Below are 20,202 nucleotides of genomic sequence, written 5' to 3' on the forward strand. Positions count from 1 at the left end.
GGCCGTTGTTACTAATAATATTTTACTACTTGGGTTTACATTGAAATGAAGTGCCCTGTTGCAGTGTGTGTTACAGTCTTCCCTGCTTGTTCCCCCCTCATAAATTCAAAGTAAGATGTACAGCTATGACACTTGAATTTTGTAATTGAGACAGAATTTGTAAGGAGAATTGCATTTTGCTGCACCACTTACTATAGCTATAAGCAGACTTCATGAGCAGACTTCAGGTAACCAAAGAAGAATTCTGTGCCTGGAATCTTTAGTTGTGGTAATTTATGTTCAGAAATGTTTTCTACTTGATGAGACATATCTCCATTTATTTGAGGTGAAATTGTGTGGAAATGTGCTGCTGGTGTTATCTAAAATAATTTGGTAAACAGTGTATAGAAGCAGTGGTATTTAGATGTGAACAGTATTTTCTCTACGTGAGGGAGTGAAGTACATGGCATTTCCTAAAGCAGTGAGTTGCTTTCTGTAGTTAAATTTCTTTGGCTTCGATGAGAATTCTGTCCCTCAGAAGTGAAAAATGGTTACTGGTATCCTTTTGGAGATCTTAAGTATGTTTCCTTTTGAGAGAAAGGTTCTGCACGTAGACTTACTGCAACATATTATTCTGTTTTTATCTCCCAACATAGCAGAAGAAAAATTAATTTCATAGGTTATCTCTGTTAGCTGCTTCCTGCTCAGCTCATTCCACTAGCAGTGCAGTGAGATACTTGGACTATTCACACACTCTCCTGCTAAGTATGGAGCTGTTCAATAAGTAATTCTGGAGCAGCTCTTTGTTGCATTGTGAAATTGTTGAAAGTTATGCAATATGAGAGGCAGGCAGACTAGGTGCATGGCCTTCTAGAGCCAAAATCCAATGCACTTTCAGTTTGAAATGCTGATTTTAGTTTTTATTACATTTTACTGGAGACAAGCTGCTGCCTTCCTGCAATTTCGTTGTAACTTGCCTGTTTTCTTGCATGCTTTACTCAGAATAGTCTGCAGTGAATTGTTAATAAGTTAATTGGTTTTGAATTCCTTAAGAGATTGTGTATTGCCACATAAGAAAATAAACAATAATCTTTTTTCAGGCATTTCGAGAAGGATCCAGAAAATCTTCAAGAGTAAAGGTAATGTGATTTAGTGATTGTTTTGTTTTGTTTCACACCTTAATTTTACGTTAATGCATAACTGCAGATGTGCTCTTGATGCTTTGTAATACTTATGTACTAAATTACTCTAATGAAGTTACTGCATGATTATTGTGGGAATTTTAAACTGAGATGGAAGGCTCCTCTTTTTGTTCTACAGATTCAAGCAAAGTAGTGTAATTTTTTTTTCTCTGAGAATATTTGGTTATCAAGTCAATAAAATGTTCAGGGCACATCTGTGCTGTATGAAGGGGAATAAAGTTGAGCGTACGTCTCATCTGAACCTAATAGCTCCAACTCGGAGAGCTAAGTTAGCAGTTCTGCTCTGTCGTACATAGGTGTATCCATCTGGTGGGACACTTCTTGCTAGGACTGATCAGTTAAAGGAATGGTGTTTGGGATGGCTGCTTTGCAAGATCTAAATGCTGCAGCATTCTTGCTTAAAGTGGGAGAAAAACACGCGTAGTGTGAAAGCTAGATGTTTTGCACAATTCATTCATCCTTGAGATAAATATCAGTAAGTAGGACACAACTGAGGCTTCAGGGGTACGATTGTGACTTGAAAATAAAAAGACAAAATCAGGAAATCAGAGGACAATCTTTGTTTTGTTTTGTTGTTGAATGTGGTGTTTGTATGGTTCTGTTGCTTTTGTGGTTTTTTTTTTTTCGTAGTTTGCTTGCATCACAGTTTTTTTTTTTATGCTGTTTGTATGTATGGTTCCTGCAATGCATAAAATAAATATAATCAGTAACAGGTAAATTAAACTGCTGAACACTTGCTGTTTTATTAATGTTTAATAGTGTCTCTGCTCAGGTGGATAGAAAAGGGAGCGTTGGCTGCTGCTGTCCGTAAGGAGCACTGGTTGGCTGCAGCCTGGCTGCTGTTTGTGAGGTCTGGAGGTACAATGGTACTTTCTTTAAAAGTGAAAGGACCCGGAGTGCTGCAGGGGAAAAAATGTTTAGTGAGGAACAGGCAAGGGGAACAAAATGATTGGTGCTAAGCTTCTAACACTAGTTTACAGTCTATGCACCTTAATGTATTAGTGATAGGCTTTGTGAAGTTTAGCTAAGTGCAAAGCAGAAAAATGTGGCATAACCCTTGAAGCTGGAAGGGGGTTTTGGATCTGTGTGTAATGGAATGGAAGCTGGTTTGCATATGTTCATAAAAATTGAGTAGAGGGAGAGAGAGATTTGATAGTTCCTGCACTCATATTGCAGGAGGAGACAGTTTCAGTCTTCATCCTCGTCCCATTAAAAACTAGAATCCCTGTTTAAGAGGAGTGTATTCCAGAAGTTGGGCAATTTTTATGAAATGATGCAGTTTTTGAAGGGCAGATATAATGCTACTGAATTCAGTGAAATGCTTTTAAGTAATTCAGAACATTGAATTGGACTTCCTACAAACTGTACTTCCCCTTTGTATAGCGAAGGGGAAAGTGCATGTGAAGTACAGTACTGACAGGTCTTAATTTTCATAGATACAACAAAGACAGAGCAAGGCTGCATTATAAACAAATTTAAATCAATGGCATACCTTTACCCTTCATTTTGTAGCATGTTGTAGACTTACTTTGTTGAGCTTACTAGTGGGAACATGTCTTTCAAAAAATATATTTTTTTCTTACCTTGTAATAAGTGATTGCTTACTTAATTTACAGGGCTCAGCTCCAGAAATTGATCCTACTGACAGTTCAAACTTTGGATGGGAAACTAAAATCAAAGCATGGATGGATCGTTACGAAGAGGCAAATAATAACCAGTACAGCGAGGGTGTTCAGAGGGAGGCACAAAAAATAGCTCTGAGATTAGGCAATGGAAATGACAAGAAAGAAGTCAGCACCAGCAATCTGATTTTCAAACCTCCAGTAGAGGTGAGGAGCTGTGCCATGTGTTGTTATTGCTTGCTCTGTATTTGTGCTATGACCAAGATAGCCACTTACATTTATATTTGCATATCAATTTTCATGAATAGTTAAGATGCTATGTTAAGCCTGAAACATGAATTGTCATTTAAAATACTTCTTTTGTGGAGAGCATAACACAGTAAATTTCTCTGCTCCCGCTTCTGTGATGTGTGAGGACTATCTGGTATGGTTAGAGTAGGAATAAACGTCAGAGTTTGTTTCTCTGCTCTGTACATCAACATGTTAACAGTCTGTGTTTTTCAGAAGATGTGGTAAGTTCTGAATTTTTAGGTATTCAGATTAGAATATAACTTACTAGTTCATGAAAGACGTTTCTGGCAGTAGTTGGTATCACAACTGGTGCTCAACTCTTGTGATCATGTAATTTCTAGTTTATGAAGAGATTGTGCATTGTCTTCTTTTTTCTGTCCTTGGCATCAGTTACTTAGCAGCTTAAAATCGGAGCCATGTAATAGACATTAGCATTTTGTAGCAGAAATCTCAAGGAGTAGTTACTGTAGCAGATTAATAGAAGCATCTTTGCTTCTTTTCCTCAAAGACGATCATGGCATATGGGACAGCCTCCTTAGAGGAATATCCCTGCTTACAGAGCCTTTTTCCTACATAGAGGCTACTTCCTTTTTGATTGGCGGTGACAGTTTTGAGAGGTGTGAGTTCACTAATTGTCAGGGTATGTATTGGTTTTTAATTAAAAGCCATCCTTTCATCTAAAGGTATGGAAATAAGTATAAGAAATTTGCAAACTTTTCTAGGTTTCTTTATTATTTTGATATTTTCCTGTTCTGTTTTTTTCTTGAGTGAATAATGAATGTGTGTATCTGCATGTTTCTGTTTTGATTTGAAGGAATTGAAGCCTTTTCAAAGCAGTATGCAGGAATTCAGCATGTACTTCTGAGAGCTAAGTGTACTGAGGGTTATAATACTTGAAGTGAGAGCATCAGTATGTTGTTTTCTCACCATGCCACAATACAGGGCAGTGGCATTTCTTGAATTGAAATTAGTGACTAGTTGCATTGGTAGTGGAACAAGACCAAATGATCAAATTAGTCTGCAGTTTTAATAGCAAGAAAGAAGTATTTAGTTCATATAGCATTGTTTAATAGTTGTGAAAGTGTAATCTGCTGTTAATAATAATGGAAAAAATGAAAGAAAATGAAATTCATAAATTAACTTCTGTCTTTATAGAGTTACGTGCAAAAAAACAAGAAAATTTTAAAAGCTGCCAAAGATTTGCCTCCTGATGCACTTATTATTGAATACAGAGGAAAGTTCATGCTGAGAGAACAGTTCGAAGCTAACGGATATTTCTTTAAAAGGTTTGTTTATTCCAGATGTTTTAATAAGATAACTATTAGAACATTTGTGCCAGACTTGTACTGAAGATGCTGAAGGGATCTTTATTACCTGTGGTGTCTTGCATTTTACTGTTGTCTCATTAGAAGTAATTGCAGCTGGTATCTGGTCTCCCCCCTTCTCTTCTGAGCATCATTAGAACATTTTTTTCAGGAATTATTTTCCTCTTTCTTTGTTCTCAGCTGGTTAAAGGATTCCTGTATTCTCATTTGGGAGTTGTGCAGTGTAAACCAGAGGTTGACAGGTTCTGCTGTCGTAAAATAATTCAGAAGGTAATGGTAAAAGCTTTCTTTTGGAAAGATTTTCGTTCTGTCAGGCCAAGGACAGAACTGAACATGGTCAGCTTGGCACTTTTCACTGCCATGGTTCTCTGGTTTGTGGATTACAGAGAAATACAAATTCACGACTGCTTCCTTCATCTGAACTGTTCTCCCCCCTACCATTAAATGCAGGGACACCCTGATAACGAGACATTGCAAGAGGCCTGTTGGAGAAGAGCGAGTGTAGATCTTGTGCTCAGTAAAGGTGGAAGGCTTCCCAGGTATCTGCAGTAGCAGAAATACGTCTTGGCAGAGTGTTTAGATGTTCAGCTTTCTCAAGAGGGTTGAGTGCCAAGCGGTTACTATTGGAAATAGGCAGGGATGGGGTTTGTTTCATCTGTGGTTTTTTTTTTTTTGGAGACAGCTCTGTGAGGCATCTACATTTCTACTGGAGTTTCAGTTTAGAACTTGTTACCAAAAAAAGTTTATTAAGAACACTGAAGAATCTTAGCTTTGTGTCTTCCATGTTCAGTGCTTGCTCTGTTGCTATTCCTCCCTGTAAATCCTATGCAGAAGATTGCATTCAGGGCTGCGACGCAAACTTTCAGCATTCCAAGAATACAGTTGGAGAAATGCACCCAGTAGAGTAATGCAGCTTCAAACGCTCATGGATGGTTCTCAGACTAATCCACATTCAGAGCGTGTTGGCAACGACATGATACAAAAACAACTAATGTAAGAAGTAGGTTGTATTTACAGTTTTAAAAGGATAACAGGCTGGTTTTCTTCTCTGTTTTTCAGGCCATATCCATTTGTTTTATTTTATTCCAAGTTTCATGGGCTGGAAATGTGTGTTGATGCAAGGACTTTTGGAAATGAAGCTCGATTCATCCGGCGTTCATGTACACCAAATGCAGAGGTGAGCATTTACATGAACTTAAATTAGCTTATGTTTACTTAGATGTTCTTTTCTTTTTGAAGTTCTCCAACTGATAATTTGAGCACTGATTATAATTTTGTTTATTTTTAATTCGTTACAATAAAGTAATATTCTGTTACCTATAGGTGAGGCATGTAATTGAAGATGGAACGATTCATCTTTATATTTACTCCATCCATAACATTCCAAAAGGAGCAGAGATTACTATAGCATTTGATTTTGATTATGGAAATTGGTAAGTATATGAACATGTTATTCTGAAATACATAAAATACTTACCAAGTCATGATGTATTCAGGGGGGATTTTGTTCTTTATATTATTTATTTCCTTGTATGCTTTAATAATGTGATTTTGTACCTGAGTGATCCGAGTAATTCTGTATGTGCACCTAAGTCCAGGAGCAGTCCATTTAGTTCACATCTTACAGCACAAAGGTCACATTTTTCTGTGTCTGCTGATAAGTCAGCTTGGCTGAATGGCATGTATATCTGGGTTTTCCCAGTGTTTAATTTGTAAATTGCTTACTGTCTTTGCAGAAATGAAAAACTTTCTAGTATATCCTGTGAAAGCTTTAGTCAGCTGATCTTCATATGCTTAGTTCACATCAAAGCAGATGTTTAATGTGAAATTTACCACTTACATGACATAACGTTGTAAAGTACCATTGCTTTACAGCCTGATCAAAATATGCTTGCTTGCATTCTTTTTACTTGTAGTAAATACAAAGTGGACTGTGCTTGCCTCAAAGAAAATCCTGAATGTCCGGTTCTCAGACGTTCTGAGCCTACAGAAAACATCAATACGGGATATGAAACCAGAAGGAAAAAGGGAAAGAAAGAGAAGGATGTTTCAAGAGAAAAGGAGACTCAAAATCAGAACATCACATTGGACTGTGAAGGAGCAGCCACCAAAATGAAAATCGCAGATAATAAGCAGAGGAAGCTCTCTCCCCTCAGGCTGTCCATTTCCAATAACCAGGTATTGAGACAAAAAGGATAACAAAACAGATTTAAATACGAATAGTCTCCTTAGTGGTTACTACAGTAATTTTAATGAGTAGCTGGAGAAAAGGGTGTGTGGATTTATTGGAAAATGATGAACGAATTGTATAGGGCTTTCATAATGTGTCCAGTTATTCTTAATGTTGGATTGGATTAAAGTTTTTGGTTCCCTTATGAGTTTTAACTGTACACTTTTTCCTCTGAATTTCTGTATGGATCTCTAATGTAAAAGACTCATGTCATGTTTTCAGGAGCTCCCAGTCTTTCTTGAAATGCAAGTAACCAAAAAGCCACATTACTCAGAAATTCAGTCTATTAAACATAGCAGCAAATAGGGCTGCTTCTGTAACAAATCAAACTTTAGTTCAAAATACTGAGTTTTGCTTCTGTCTGTCCTGTAAGCTGTAGAAATCTAAATAGAGTTTGGAGGGTTGGGAAGAAGAAGGTGAGTTTTGAAGTAAGTGTGGTAAAGCTGGCTGGTAGTACCATGGCAATTTTAAGATCTGTCAGTATAAAGGAACTATTGAGAGAGATCCATAAAATCAGCAAGTGATGAAGTTTTCTAGAGCAGATGTTGGATTCTTCATGTGAGAAGATGGTTACCATGGTATCTACCTTTGTTTTTGCAGGGAAAGTACAGTTTAATCTTTCTTTGAATACAGTGGCTTGTGATGATGTTTTACATAGAGGGAGAGAGACTTTTTGTTCTAAGAGGGAGAGACTTTGAACTTTTTATTTTGTTAATGCCAGTAGGAGTGAAGGTAATAACAGTGACAGGAGCATATTTACATTGCTTTAACATGCTTGGAAGACTGGAAGGCATGGCATGTGACTGTTAAAAGAAAAAGAAAAAAAAAAAAAGAGGAAAAAAAAAAAGGTCTGCAAAGGCACTATATGAACCTTCCAGTCTTACGTGATTTTTGTTGTTGTTTTTAAACAAATGATAACTGGTATTTGGAACCTTCTCCTGGGCTTCTATGATAATGCACAGTGCCTATACAGAGCAGTCACAGGAGTCATCAATGTTTTTCCAAACTGAACTTAAAACAGTAAGTGTTGTGCAAAGAATAAAGCTGTTAAATGTGTCTAAATATAGAAGCCAGTCAATTGATACGTTTTTTCCTCTCGTGAAGTATATAATGTTAAGGTAAAACAATGCAGATGGGAAAAATATTTGTCTTAAAAGTATATTTATAGTAAATAATTTCATGTAATCATTTTATCAAAAGGTAAGATTTGTGAAGAAATAATGAACAGAAGAATTCTCAAAGTTACTGCTTGTTTTTTCTGAAATCACAGGGCCTTCAGTAGTCAGCTAACTTAATATTTCTGTAGGTCATGGCAGTCATTAGGCAGTATAGTGAGGTTGTGAATGAAGAATGTCACTTCAAGGGAATACACTTCTGAGCTAAGAAAAAATTCTATGCAATTATGATAACATCTCTTTTGGCATGACAGTATGCATTGCATTTCACTAATGGGTGTTTAACATAAAGCTCCCTAATTCTGTGGCTGATAAAGAACTGGCTGGGTCAGTGGCCCATAAGTCTCTGTTGGTTTGGAGATTTAATGTGGATAATTTTGTTCTGGGGGTGGATGGGTGGGCATGGGACCCTAAAATGAAAATCAGTATGCTTAAGAAAAAAGATGCAGATGTCCTAAGCTCAGATTGAAAAAGGTTTGGTCAGATGGTTATGTTTATAGGTTTATGCAAAGGCATGAGTGGATCTTAGCTTTCTTACATTTTTGTCTTCGTTTATTGGCTTGGTTACTTTTGAAGTTGTGATCTGAGGATTCTTAGTTCTGTGTAGCTTGTAGTTTTCCCTAGTTTGGAGGAGTAGCGGAGCTTCTATAAAGCAGTCATTTCCATCTTTCAGGAGCCAGATTTTATTGATGATATAGAAGAAAAAACTCCCATTAGCAATGAAGTAGAAATGGAATCAGAGGAGCAGATTGCAGAGAGGAAAAGGAAGATGGTAAGTTGGGAAGCAAGTAGTTGCCTAAAGTTGTCACTAAGACTTAGTGACACATGCTCTTTCCATGCTAATTGCTGCTTTCTGTAGGCTTCTAGAATCTAAGTATATATGAAGACAGATCCTTACATGAGCTTAAAATTGAAGGCTTGCTATTTGAGTGAGAGCATTTCATGTGGCTTTATCATTGCTTTCTGACAAAAATCTGCTTTTATCTTCTGTTGTCTTATGTGTATGTATAAACTTTTATTGCCTTAAAACAACAACAAAAAATTAGATTTTGTTTTCTTTGCTCTTTGTTATTGCACATTGTTTTTAATAGCTCCTTTATAAATAGCACTATAAATAGTAATAATCCTTTTAGCTCCATTGTGAAGATGGTGAATAAGTTCAATTTGCCTGTGTTTCACCAGTCAAACAGAAGTGGCAAAAACAAAACTGGGCTGCTCATTCACTCATATGAGCAGTATGCTTATGGGCATTCTTTCTTTGAGATGAGCACTTGTTGCTCTCAGTGTGCTGCTGTTGAGCTGCAGGCATTTAAAATAATTAAAGCTTTAAATAGAAGCAGCCAAATTCCACAGCATCTGTACTGTCTTCAGCAGTGCTTGGATATTTACCTCTGTAAAAGGACTAGGACTTGAATTATGGTTTGACAGAAAATCTAACTTGTGTGTGATGTGTCGTTTACTTATTTTGAAATAGCGATTCTTGGATGCTGGATGCAGGTTTTGATACAGCTTTTGGCACTTGGAAAACTGAGTCAGAGGATAATGAAATTTTTTGTTGTGTTTATTCTGTATGTTTATTGGTATTTAATCTTTCTGGTCATGAGTGACTCATTGTTTTTTCAATACTATACAAACAAGTGAGCCAATAATGTATGAGGCTAGCAGTGTAGTAATAAGCAATTATTTCCAGCACGTTCTTAAATCCAAAGCAGGAGTTTCTTCCTGTTTGTCAGGATTGATGAGAACACAATCATTTCTTTTAAGTCTGCAGTAGTTGCAGTTACTCTAACATCTCCCTTTCCTTTGGGTTTCTTCTGAAATTGATCTGCATGTCAACATACATTGTATGTGTTGTGAAGAAAAAAAGTGTCACAGTATTTATGTATGTGAAGGATTATGATTATGACTGAAATGTGATGACAATTATTATTATATCCATCAGACAAGAGAAGAACGGAAAATGGAAGCTATCTTGCAAGCTTTTGCCAGATTAGAAAAAAGAGAAAAAAGAAGAGAACAGGCTTTGGAAAGGATCAGCACAGCAAAAACTGAGGTTAAATCAGAATGCAAGGAACCACAGATTCTCAATGACACTGAATTTATTCAGGTAGTTATCTGAATCTTTATTTTAAGGCTAGCTTTTAACATGGCACTGTTTATCTGTTTGGATATTGAACCACACATAAAGATACTGGGGGAGTGTTAATAGGTGCTCATTCTAGCCATAGGAGATGGTATTCATTAGACACCTTCTGTAGCCGGTGGGAAAAGACATGCTTTGTCAGTAGATTATTCAGAACAGGTCATCTTTACTCTTGTTGCTGGTTACTAGTGCACTTCAGCCCTTGCAGATATTCGTATGGCTTCTCAGTTTGGATTGTTCTGTCAGCTTTTGCTGTTAGTTATCTTACAACAGTGCTAAGCTGTATGTTAGTAAACGATATCAGTCAACTATAAATGAGAAAAACTGTATTGAATTGAAAGGTACTCTGATGTAAGCTGCTGATTTCTAGCCCACAGACTAATGTGATATAGCAGTTACAGAAAATTGTGGTAGTCTGACCAATGACTGGTCTGTGTGAATTACCTGATGTATCACTGCCAGAACGCTGGGAGGAAGGTATGGGAAGTCTAACTATGAAGTATTTTAGTTGTAAAAATAAAAATTATATAAAGGCAGTTAATAAAGACATATTAAGAGAGAACTTACAGTTCCTCTTGAGAAAAGATCTGTAGCTTTACATGCGTTAGATCCATTAACTAGATTGGTGTTTTGTACCAGGAACCAGCAAAGGAGGAAGCTGTCACTAAGCCTACACCAGCCAAGGTTAATAGAGCTAAACAGAGAAAAAGCTTCTCTCGAAGCAGAACTCACATTGGACAGCAGCGTAGACGGCACAGAACTGTGAGCATGTGTTCAGATATTCAGCCTTCTTCTCCTGATGTGGAAGTAACGTCACAACATAACGAAACTGAGAATGCTGCACTGGTAGCTGAGCCAGAAACAGAAACTGTTGTTACGGAAATGGTTACCGAAACAGAAGCTCCAGCACTTAATAAATGTCCTACAAAGTATCCTAAAACAAAGAAGGTATGTCTCTTAAGGGATGGGTAAGAAGAAGATGGACTTTCATGGAGTTTTTAAAAGATTATAGGCAGCTGCCTCTTAAACTACATATTATTTTTTTGATTTTCTTTAAAAATTACGCAGCTGCTCACTGATATTAATTATGAAAATTAAAAATATTGCATTGCATCCATTTAGATATTGAGTTTTAATACAGCTTTCAGCACAGTTTTGGAACAAACGTTTTCTAAGGACAGTACTTTCTAAATGGACTGGATTTTGTGTGTGTATAAATATACAGAACATAAGTAAAACTGTTAATTTCAAGGGGAGGGAAGGAAATCAGTCAACTTTCCTTATTTTATTGATCATATGATATATAAGGTATATATATATATACTTATATATATAATATATATTATTATATAATTATATACTTAATATATAATATATATATATATATATATACTTATATATATATATATATATAAGGTATATAATATATAAGGTATATAAGGTATACTTAGTGGCAGTAAACAGAATATCTCCAAAATATGAGCTTTCAGTATTTCTGAGATGTCTCCTAGTAATGCTGATAAAAGCTTAAAACCACCCATCTTACAACTAAGAAGGCAGTTTTTATCTTCAGCCTGTATTGCAGAGGATGATTAAAGCTGCTTATTTTGAAAATGTAAAGAATTTGAGTGTGAACCTCTTAAGAATTTCAAATACTTGCAGGCATATTTGAGTTCAGTTGCTTTAGTTTTTGTTCCCTGTTAATGGGAATTAAGGTACACTGGCCTGTTTTTCAGAAACAGAACAACAAAACCTCTGTTACGTAGCACAATTCTACACTGATTCCTACCATCGCCCGGTTAACTTCACCAAAGCCTTTTTCATGTTCTCAGTCTCATGTACAAGGAGTATTTGTATTTGTAAACTTGCAGCCTGGAAATTGTTTTCTGGTTTGTGTAATGGGTGACTAGGTGAATAAGAAGACCAAAAACTGAAAGCTACTAATGAAAACATTCAAAAAACACTTTTTTTTTTTCCTCCTTGTGTAGCACTTGGTAAATGAATGGTTAAGTGAGAAGAGTGATAAGACAGGGAAGCCTACAGACAGCATTTCAGAAAGGCCTCTGCGTATAACCACCGACCCCGAAGTTCTGGCTACGCAACTGAATTCTCTACCAGGTCTCACCTACAGCCCACATGTATACTCTACTCCAAAGCACTATATTCGTTTTACTTCACCATTCCTTTCAGAAAAGAGGAGGAAAAAAGAACCTGTGGAAAACATGACTGGCTCTTGTAAGAAGGTAATGCTTCTCTTCATTACGGTTCCTCATGCCTAATTACTTAAAAACAAGTCTTTATTTCCTAGCGTGAATTCCGGCAGAGAAAAGCTGCTTGGCAAATGATTTGTAGATACACATTTCAGTGTGTATCTTTAAATTGTTAAGTCACTAATTTGAACTTACTTTATTACAGCGTTGGTTGAAGCAGGCTTTGGAAGAAGAAAACTCAACAGTGATTGATAGATTTAATTCGCCATCGCTAGAGGGATCTAGAAGCCCAGCCATCAACGGTGAAAATAAAAGCCCATTATTACTGAATGACAGCTGTTCCTTAACAGGTGAAGGTTCCACTAATAAAATACATACAAGTTATGTCAGAGTAGGTAGATGTGGAGGACTGAAGTTATTTAAAGCAATGAGTTAATGAAAATTCCAACAATATTTGCCCTGTTTACTGATGTTTTGGCTTTTGGATGGTTGTTGGAAAGAAAAGCTCAGTTAAATAATTTCCCTCTTTCTTTAATGTATAATTGAGACTAAACAAGGAACAACCATTTTTCATAGTAAATGTGGACATTCAGTCAACAAAAAGGCTAATGGTTTGGAGTATGAATATCAGGAAGAGTTTAGGTTATAAATCGTTTGTACATGCTGTTAGGGTTAGATTTACTTTCAAATCAGTGGCCCCATTGCACGTGGGAAAGTTAGTCAGCTTTTCAGGAATAATGAGAAATATGCTAGAAGCTACACACAGTTTCTTAGGGATATGGAACATATTAGATGATCCGTCGAATTTCCACTTCTTAGGTGAACATTTGTTTGGAAGTGTACAGTTCTTCCATTATCTCTTCCATTGTCTTAGCAGGGGAAAAAAAAAAAAGAAGGTAAGGAAGAAAATAGTGATCTCTGCTTCTCATTAATTATTCTTCAGGAATTCTGCCCACAAGGTGTTTGTCTTAGTAATGTTTGAATATGGAATTTATAACTTTACTGCTTCAAGCGTTTAACTGGGATTGCTGTATCTTTATCTAGCTTTTTTTTTCTGATTTTAATGCAGATCTAACAACACCTCTAAAAAAACGAAGACTGTACCAGCTGTTGGAGTCTGCATTCTCAGAAACCTCTACACCTACTCCTTCTCCTTATGCCACACCAACTCATGCTGACATTGCTGCCTCAGAGCCATTGATGTTTGCTACTCCTCCTAGGGTAAAAACAGAGGATGAAGCTTGTAGAAATGGTTACAAACCCATTTATTCACCAGTTACTCCTGTAACTCCATGTATACATGGAAATACCATGCACTTTGAGGTGAGAATTATAATGCATTTCAGATTCTTTATCACTGTTGTGTAAATCATTATTTGAGTCCTATTAGAAGGGGGTGTCTTACATTCTCTACGCTAACAGTTAAATTGACTTCCCATTTCTTCTTGTTCATCTAGAATATTTCCTCACCCGACAGTTCCCCGGAAATAAAAAGGCGAGCTTACTCTCAAGAGGTGAGGACATTTGCTAAAATCTCTAAATGCTTGCTTAACTTCATTTCTATATCTGCAACTTAACTGAGGAGTACAGAAAAACAACGCTTGGGTTTTTTGGGCTGTATCTAGATTTCAGTTAACATTCTCCTTTTTAATCAGTGTTTCTTAGATACTTGAGCCTAATTTTACTTGGACTGAGAGAGCACAGAAGGATAAATATTATGGTTTTGGTGGATTATTTGAGGTACAGCGAGTGCTACGGACACGTGCCCGGAGTTTCCCGGTGAGGGTGTGCTCCATTCCGTGCGCTCGAGCCGTACGGTCGAACCACCAGGGGGCGACTTGGTTTATAGATACGAGAACTTCTACAGGGATGTTTCAGTCTGAAAGATGAGAAGTTCCGCAGCATTGTGGAACTTGAGCTGTGTGACAGCTACCACATTTACATAACTGTGTTGAACCGTGAACTTAATAGCACCTGAAAAGAACAGGTAAAAGTAACTAGTGATAGAACGTTCAGGTGGTTGTTTCCGGAGAGCTTTACTTCTGGTGTAAATGAATGACCCAGGTACTTTCTTTCTGTGGGCTAAGTACATATGTACATAGAAAACTTCATTATTTTTAAGTCAAAGTGTTAACAAATATTGAAACACAAAACTTTTCATGCAGTCATAGCAGTTGATTGAATTTAACAGCTACTTTCAAACTAACATAACTGACTATTTCAGCATTTAGCTGACTCAAAAAGAGGAATTCTGCTTAAGAATTTTGCATTGTGAAAGAAATAATTGAAAAAGCACTATAAAGCCATAAAACAGGATGTTTTAGTAAGAATACTTCTAAGCTTGGGCATATGCTGAGCTTTTTATGGTTAGTACAATTATAAGAAATACTTAAGTCAATTTATTTAGCTTCTAATACTTTTTCCTCTGCAGAAGCATGAATTTACTATGGTCTTAAAATTCCTCAGTGTCCTGGAACCTCTCACCACCTTTTTTTCTTGAAATAAATGTTTTGATACCAAAGATCCGTTTTATGTTTAAGTTCAGTTCCTTTGTAACCAGGGACTTGCTCCTGTTGAAGCTCTTCTTCGTTTCCCAGTCATAAGCAAATACTGGTACTGAAAGCTTATTTTTGATGTGGATTAATATTATTTTTTTTTTTTTAAATTTAAAATCCTTTTAATGGCAGTAGTAGAGAAAAGTATCTGGCTACACAGCTATTTCTTAAACTCATGGTAGTGCAAAGTCCTTATGCCTCACTTAAAGGCATAGATGAATGTCAGAATGATTTTACTCCACAGTTGCAATATGGAAGAAGAATTTACATGTTTTCTTCCTTTATTTTTCATGCAGGGATATGACAGAGCATCGATTCTAGCACTGAATTCTTTCAGAAATTCCAACCTGACAGAAATGGGCCTGCAGGAAATAAAGACTATTGGGTATTCCAGTCCAAGAAACAGGACTGATGCGACACGGCAGTGCGCAGGAGAAATGGAATCTGTGTCAGACCTCCAGCTGGGACTCGAAGTAATTGAGCAAAGCACACTGCATAAAAACCTGGAAGCCCCTACACATGATAGGACTGATTCAAGCAGCCAGTTAGAAACTGCTCATTGTGGACGGGGCACAATTTATTCTTCCTGGGTAAAAAGTCCCGACAGGACAGGTGTAAATTTCTCAATGAATTCTAATTTGAGGGACTTGACCCCTTCACATCAGTTGGAGGTAGGAGGTGGATTCAGAATAAGTGAGTCAAAGTGCCTGATTCAAGACGATGCTAGAGGCATGTTCATGGAAGCATCTGTTTTTTGTACTTCAGAAGATGGAATTGCATCTGGCTTTGGAAGGACTGTCAATAATGACAACTTGATGGATGGGAATTGCACACCCCAGAATCCTCCACAGAAGAAAAAGGTTATAATTTTAAGAATCATTTTGTCTTTCTCACATAGGCTATATATCTTACATATTTTTCTGTGGCAGAATGAAGCATTAATAATAATAGTAAAAAAAAAAATATCTGGCTGATTTATATTTAATGTAGATATTATTCAGGAGAACTTAAGGAAAGGAAAGAGGAAAGTTGCATACATCCATTAATAAATGCAGATTTTCAAAGTAATATATAAAAATATAATTATGTTTACTTCATGTTATTTCATATGAGTCTCAAATGAATTACTCAATAAAGAACTGCTTTTCAGGTTTGAAAACGGTTGCTTGTGCTACCAAGTATTAAAATATTCTGTTAGACAGAATGGTGCCAACCGAATCACGTACAGAGAAAATCTCTGAATTCTTACAAGTTGCATTAGCAGGTTTATGATTCTAATGCTTCAGAATTCTTGTTATTATGTACCTACAGTATCTCTGTTCTGCTGTTAGCAAACACAAATCCATAGATACAAGGAATCCTTTATTTCTTCTTCTGTAAAGCACCTGCTTTGGTAGACGAGTGCAGCCTAAATTTGCTGTTCTTGTCAAACAGCCCCTGTAGGTAACAGCTTTCAACGTGCTCAGCTGGAAATGAAGTTGGAAGTTAACCTGTGTGGATATCCTGACTACTGTCAGGTTAAACTCCTTGATTCCATGCAGAAAGGTTGACAAATGTTAAAAGTAGTTGTTTCTGATGCAGCCATTCCTGAGTGTCCTGTAACAGTCTGTAGAATTTAGTGATTTATATTCTTCATGGAAGTAATAGTTGAGGGACTGGAGGTGAGTTTTGTCTGTGTGTACGTACATTCATGCCCAGTGGTGCTTTGGTCCCATCAGGTTCCCTTGCACTTCTCAGGGTGCATCCTGCCAGGGAGTGGCCATGACTGTACCGTCACAAGTTGCTTTACCTCTCTTTGTACCCAGACATACCTGTAGCAAGGTAGTAGCTGTGTTCTCACCTGGTCCTGACCCTGAGAAGTTCAGTAGTTCCGTTCATATTACTGTATCCCTGCTGCTTTTGCAAAGCCAGCTGAACACAGCAGTTGTTAAGATTTGTGTAGCTGCTTCTTTTATCTGAAGGTGAAGTGAATTTCTCCTCAAATCGCAGCAGCACCTGATGAGTGCATCGGTAACACCCTGTTCTCTTAGTGGCAGGCATTCTTTTCCTGGTTGTTACTGCTCAGTGCTTGCACTGCACTAATGCACAAATGAAAAACTTGTGGTTCTCCCTCTGCCTCCCCTGCACACGCTCAGAATTCCTGTCTAAAATCTTGCTTTGAGGAATCAACCAGAAGAAATTGTACCTCTGAGAGAATGGTTTTCTGGTTTTGTAAGGATGCGCACACAAATTCAAGTATACTTTTAGACTTTGCAGTCTAAAAGAAGGGGGACAAATTTCACTTAAGGTGAGGGGAGAATTCAGGATTTTTGTAGAATAACAGTAGAAGCCCATGAACTGGTGAGATACACATGTCCTTATGCAGTTATTAAAGGAGGGGGTTCTGTATCTCAGCATCTCTATGGATGTTTCCATCTCTTGGCACTTTACGGGTTTCTCATTTCAGTATGGCTGTACATGGTGGCCACAAATCACAGATGTAATCTGTTCTTAACATTTAAGCTTTGCTTCAATCTTCACGGGTTCCCATTCCTGTGATGTGGAAAGTATAAAATATTTCAGAGCAAGATCGGTTCTAAACCTTGACTTTCTCCTAGAAAAAATTAAGTGGTTTTGACTTCTTATGCTGCCATACAGATGAGTTTTTAATGGATAGAAAACAGTCGTGGGGGTGTGGACAGAGCAGCCTTCTTGCTTTCTAATTCTGAGTAGAATTGGATGTCTGCTGTTAGTGAGGACTAAGCAAGTTCCCTGATACGTAGCAGGAAAGATACGAAATGAGACTTCCACAACACAGATTTCCTTAAAAAAAAGATGTCTGAATGTCAGCATTTCAGCATTTTGTATCAAATTGTGAAGATACATAATGAAAGCATTTGAAAATCTTTTTTTTTTTTTCTCAGTGGAAGTAATCTATTAATATTCTTGAATTTAAATCTATGGAAGTTTGTGTTCTGTTTTACATGAGGACTTGTCTGTATGCGTGTATATGAATATACACACATAAATGCGTGTAAAGTATGCACACAGATGGGAAGAAGGACTGCTCATCTCTTCCTGGGTCATTGGTTTTGGTAATAAACGTTTTGCTTGAAATTGATCACTGAAGTATTTTCAGAATTGACGTTGTAGAATACAGAAAAGACACTGATTTAAAATAAGTTGTGGAAAGAATGTCATGAGGCAAATTCTTTATGTTAAGAAAAGCGTATGAGGAGCTCAAAGACTCTTCTGCATAAATCATGAGATTGAAGCCGAAGTTTAGTAGATTTTTCACACAGGATCCAGGGTCAAAGTGATTCAGTCTCAAACTCAGCATTATTTTATCAGTATGTTCTTTGCATTTCCAGGAGGATCCACAAAGTACTTTGTAGCTTCAGCCAACAGTATGAATTCAGCAGCAAATTTTTTTGACTTGCGTCAACTTCTCCCTCTTCCCTGGGCAAAATGCACACCTCCTTCTCTTGGCATCTTCTTTGTACTCATTACTACCTTGGTGCCCCGTAAATTTGCTCCAAATCTGATGAAGCATTTTCTGTTAAGCTCCATGCATTTTCTTTTAGAACCAGGTGGATGGTGTCTTACTGAGGAAATGTATTCAACTGAAAATGTCAAGAGGGAAGCAAGTCAACTTTCTTCTGATCTTTTCTCCATAGGTATCCTTGCTAGAATACCGTAAGAGACAACGAGAAGCTAGAAAAAGTGGCTCCAAGACAGAAAACTTTCCCTTGGTTACTGTATCTCCTCATGCTGCTGGTGGAGGAAACATAAGTAGTAACAGTGGTGCTAATGATGGGTTTAACAACAGTGGTGAAAATGGGGAGCAAAGTGACAACACTGCAAGCCTGCCTGTACCACTGCCAACTGCTGTTTATAATGCAGCTCCAGAAGATGTGGGCAACAACAGTGCAACCAAGGAAACTTCTTCCAGTGAGAAGAACGAGCCTGAGGTTCAGTGGTAAGTTGCAAATCGATAGGACAAAAGTTCTGAGACATTGTTTGCTTAATTTTGTGTCACTTCTATTCTGAGTCTGTTCTGTTAGTAAGATTACTGATCTTTTTCAACCCTTTTTTCAGATTGGAACAGTTGTCTGACCTCTTACCTCAGCAGTATAGCAGATACCTCATAAAGAAGAGAATGTATAGAAAATTATGTTATGTATGTCAACTTATTTTTATTCAGGGTAGTTGTTTTTTTAAAAGTGAATAAAGCTTTAGCTTGAACAAGACAGGTCACCTAGTTCTGTAGGTTATAAAGTTTTCTCACAATTCACAACTGCCCTCAAAATAAAATGGCATTGCATTTGTTCTGCAGTTGCACAGATCCTGCAGAGTGTTCTTGGTAAGGTGTGTGAAGGTGGGAGCTGGATGGAGAGGAGAGGGTGCTGTGAGAGCAGAGTCTCCTTTTCAGCACAGCCTCAGCTCTGCGTTAAGCTTCCTTGTGTTGCCACTGCTTCATCTGTGGCTGAAGATTTGTTCTCTTAAATTTCAAAAGCTTTTACAGAAGTACCGTGGGGAAGAAGGAAATTAATTACCTGTGATGATGAACAGAAGCTTCCAGAAGACTGTGGGAAGTCTTTTTCAGTGATCTAGTTGGAATGCATTTTTGTTTGCTGTTACTTACAGTGTACGGTGACAGCGTGCAGTCTACCTAGCAGTTCCTTCTGCTCAGGTAGGCAGTGTGTGGAGACACTTGCATAGTTGCTTATGGTGGCTGGATGGCTCCCCTGGGTGCAAACTGTATGCTGTATTGTACTCCAGATATTGTACTGTCAGGTATTCCAACAGCCTTAAAAGCAGATGCAGTGTGAAGGAGAATGACATAGGATGGCTTCAATTTGTACAGCTTTTCCCACTGCGTTCTTTGGTAGCCTGAAAATAGCCAGTCATTCTGCCAACTCTGTCTCCAGAATATTACTGGAACAAAATAAGCACTGCAGTTCTTTATGCGGTAGTGAAGTCCTGAGAGTGTTGCAGGTGAACATGGGCTGAGGCATTGAGCACCACTCTACATAGATGCTCCAGCTGCTCCAGAACAGGAGGAGTTTGTGGAGCCAACTAAGGGACAACATAGGTGCAGTCTTCAGTATCTCACTGAAAAGTGGCTGTAAGTTCATTACACAGAAGGCAGTGTATTTCAAGGAAAGAATGTGGGGAACAGAATCACAGAATCACAGAATTGTAGGGGTTGGAAGGGACCTCCAGAGATCATCGAGTCCAACCCCCAACAGGCTGAACTCCAACATTTATTTCAGTTGCAACTGCATTGTAGAGTATTGCCATATGTTCTTGCCTAAAAGAATAATGGAGTTTATAATTAGAGTGCTGTCATTACTGTTCTTGATCATGTTGTGAGTGTGTAACTGATCGTGAGAGGCGTAGCTGTCATTTCACTCACTATCTAGCAAGGTAAATCTGGAAGCTTAAATAGTTTACACCTGTGATTGTGTATTATTCACAGGTGTGGATC

At 37.5% G+C, this 20,202-nt stretch overlaps 1 protein-coding gene across 3 annotated transcripts in view; it reads left to right on the forward strand.

Moving 5' to 3' along the window:
- The window catches only part of KMT2E (lysine methyltransferase 2E (inactive)), a 54,574-nt gene that overhangs the window by 30,211 nt on the left and 4,161 nt on the right, over window positions 1–20,202 (forward strand). For 2 of the 3 annotated variants that reach the window (XM_042872285.1, XM_042872286.1), the window contains 15 exons: window positions 1,080–1,118; window positions 2,798–3,010; window positions 4,250–4,380; window positions 5,479–5,596; window positions 5,743–5,852; window positions 6,336–6,597; window positions 8,498–8,596; window positions 9,767–9,931; window positions 10,607–10,915; window positions 11,956–12,210; window positions 12,383–12,527; window positions 13,247–13,500; window positions 13,635–13,691; window positions 15,029–15,592; window positions 18,389–18,690. In XM_042872285.1, coding sequence (XP_042728219.1) covers window positions 1,080–1,118; window positions 2,798–3,010; window positions 4,250–4,380; window positions 5,479–5,596; window positions 5,743–5,852; window positions 6,336–6,597; window positions 8,498–8,596; window positions 9,767–9,931; window positions 10,607–10,915; window positions 11,956–12,210; window positions 12,383–12,527; window positions 13,247–13,500; window positions 13,635–13,691; window positions 15,029–15,592; window positions 18,389–18,690 — 3,023 coding nt within the window. Of the gene's footprint in view, window positions 1–1,079; window positions 1,119–2,797; window positions 3,011–4,249; window positions 4,381–4,848; window positions 4,959–5,478; window positions 5,597–5,742; window positions 5,853–6,335; window positions 6,598–8,497; window positions 8,597–9,766; window positions 9,932–10,606; window positions 10,916–11,955; window positions 12,211–12,382; window positions 12,528–13,246; window positions 13,501–13,634; window positions 13,692–15,028; window positions 15,593–18,388; window positions 18,691–20,202 lie in introns of those variants that run through there. The other variant, XM_042872287.1, reaches the window with a different exon arrangement.

This window comes from Lagopus leucura, unplaced genomic scaffold (genome assembly GCF_019238085.1).
Source record: "Lagopus leucura isolate 7727_CA_CO unplaced genomic scaffold, USGS_WTPT01 Super-Scaffold_100008, whole genome shotgun sequence".
Taxonomy (NCBI): Eukaryota; Metazoa; Chordata; class Aves; order Galliformes; family Phasianidae; genus Lagopus; species Lagopus leucura.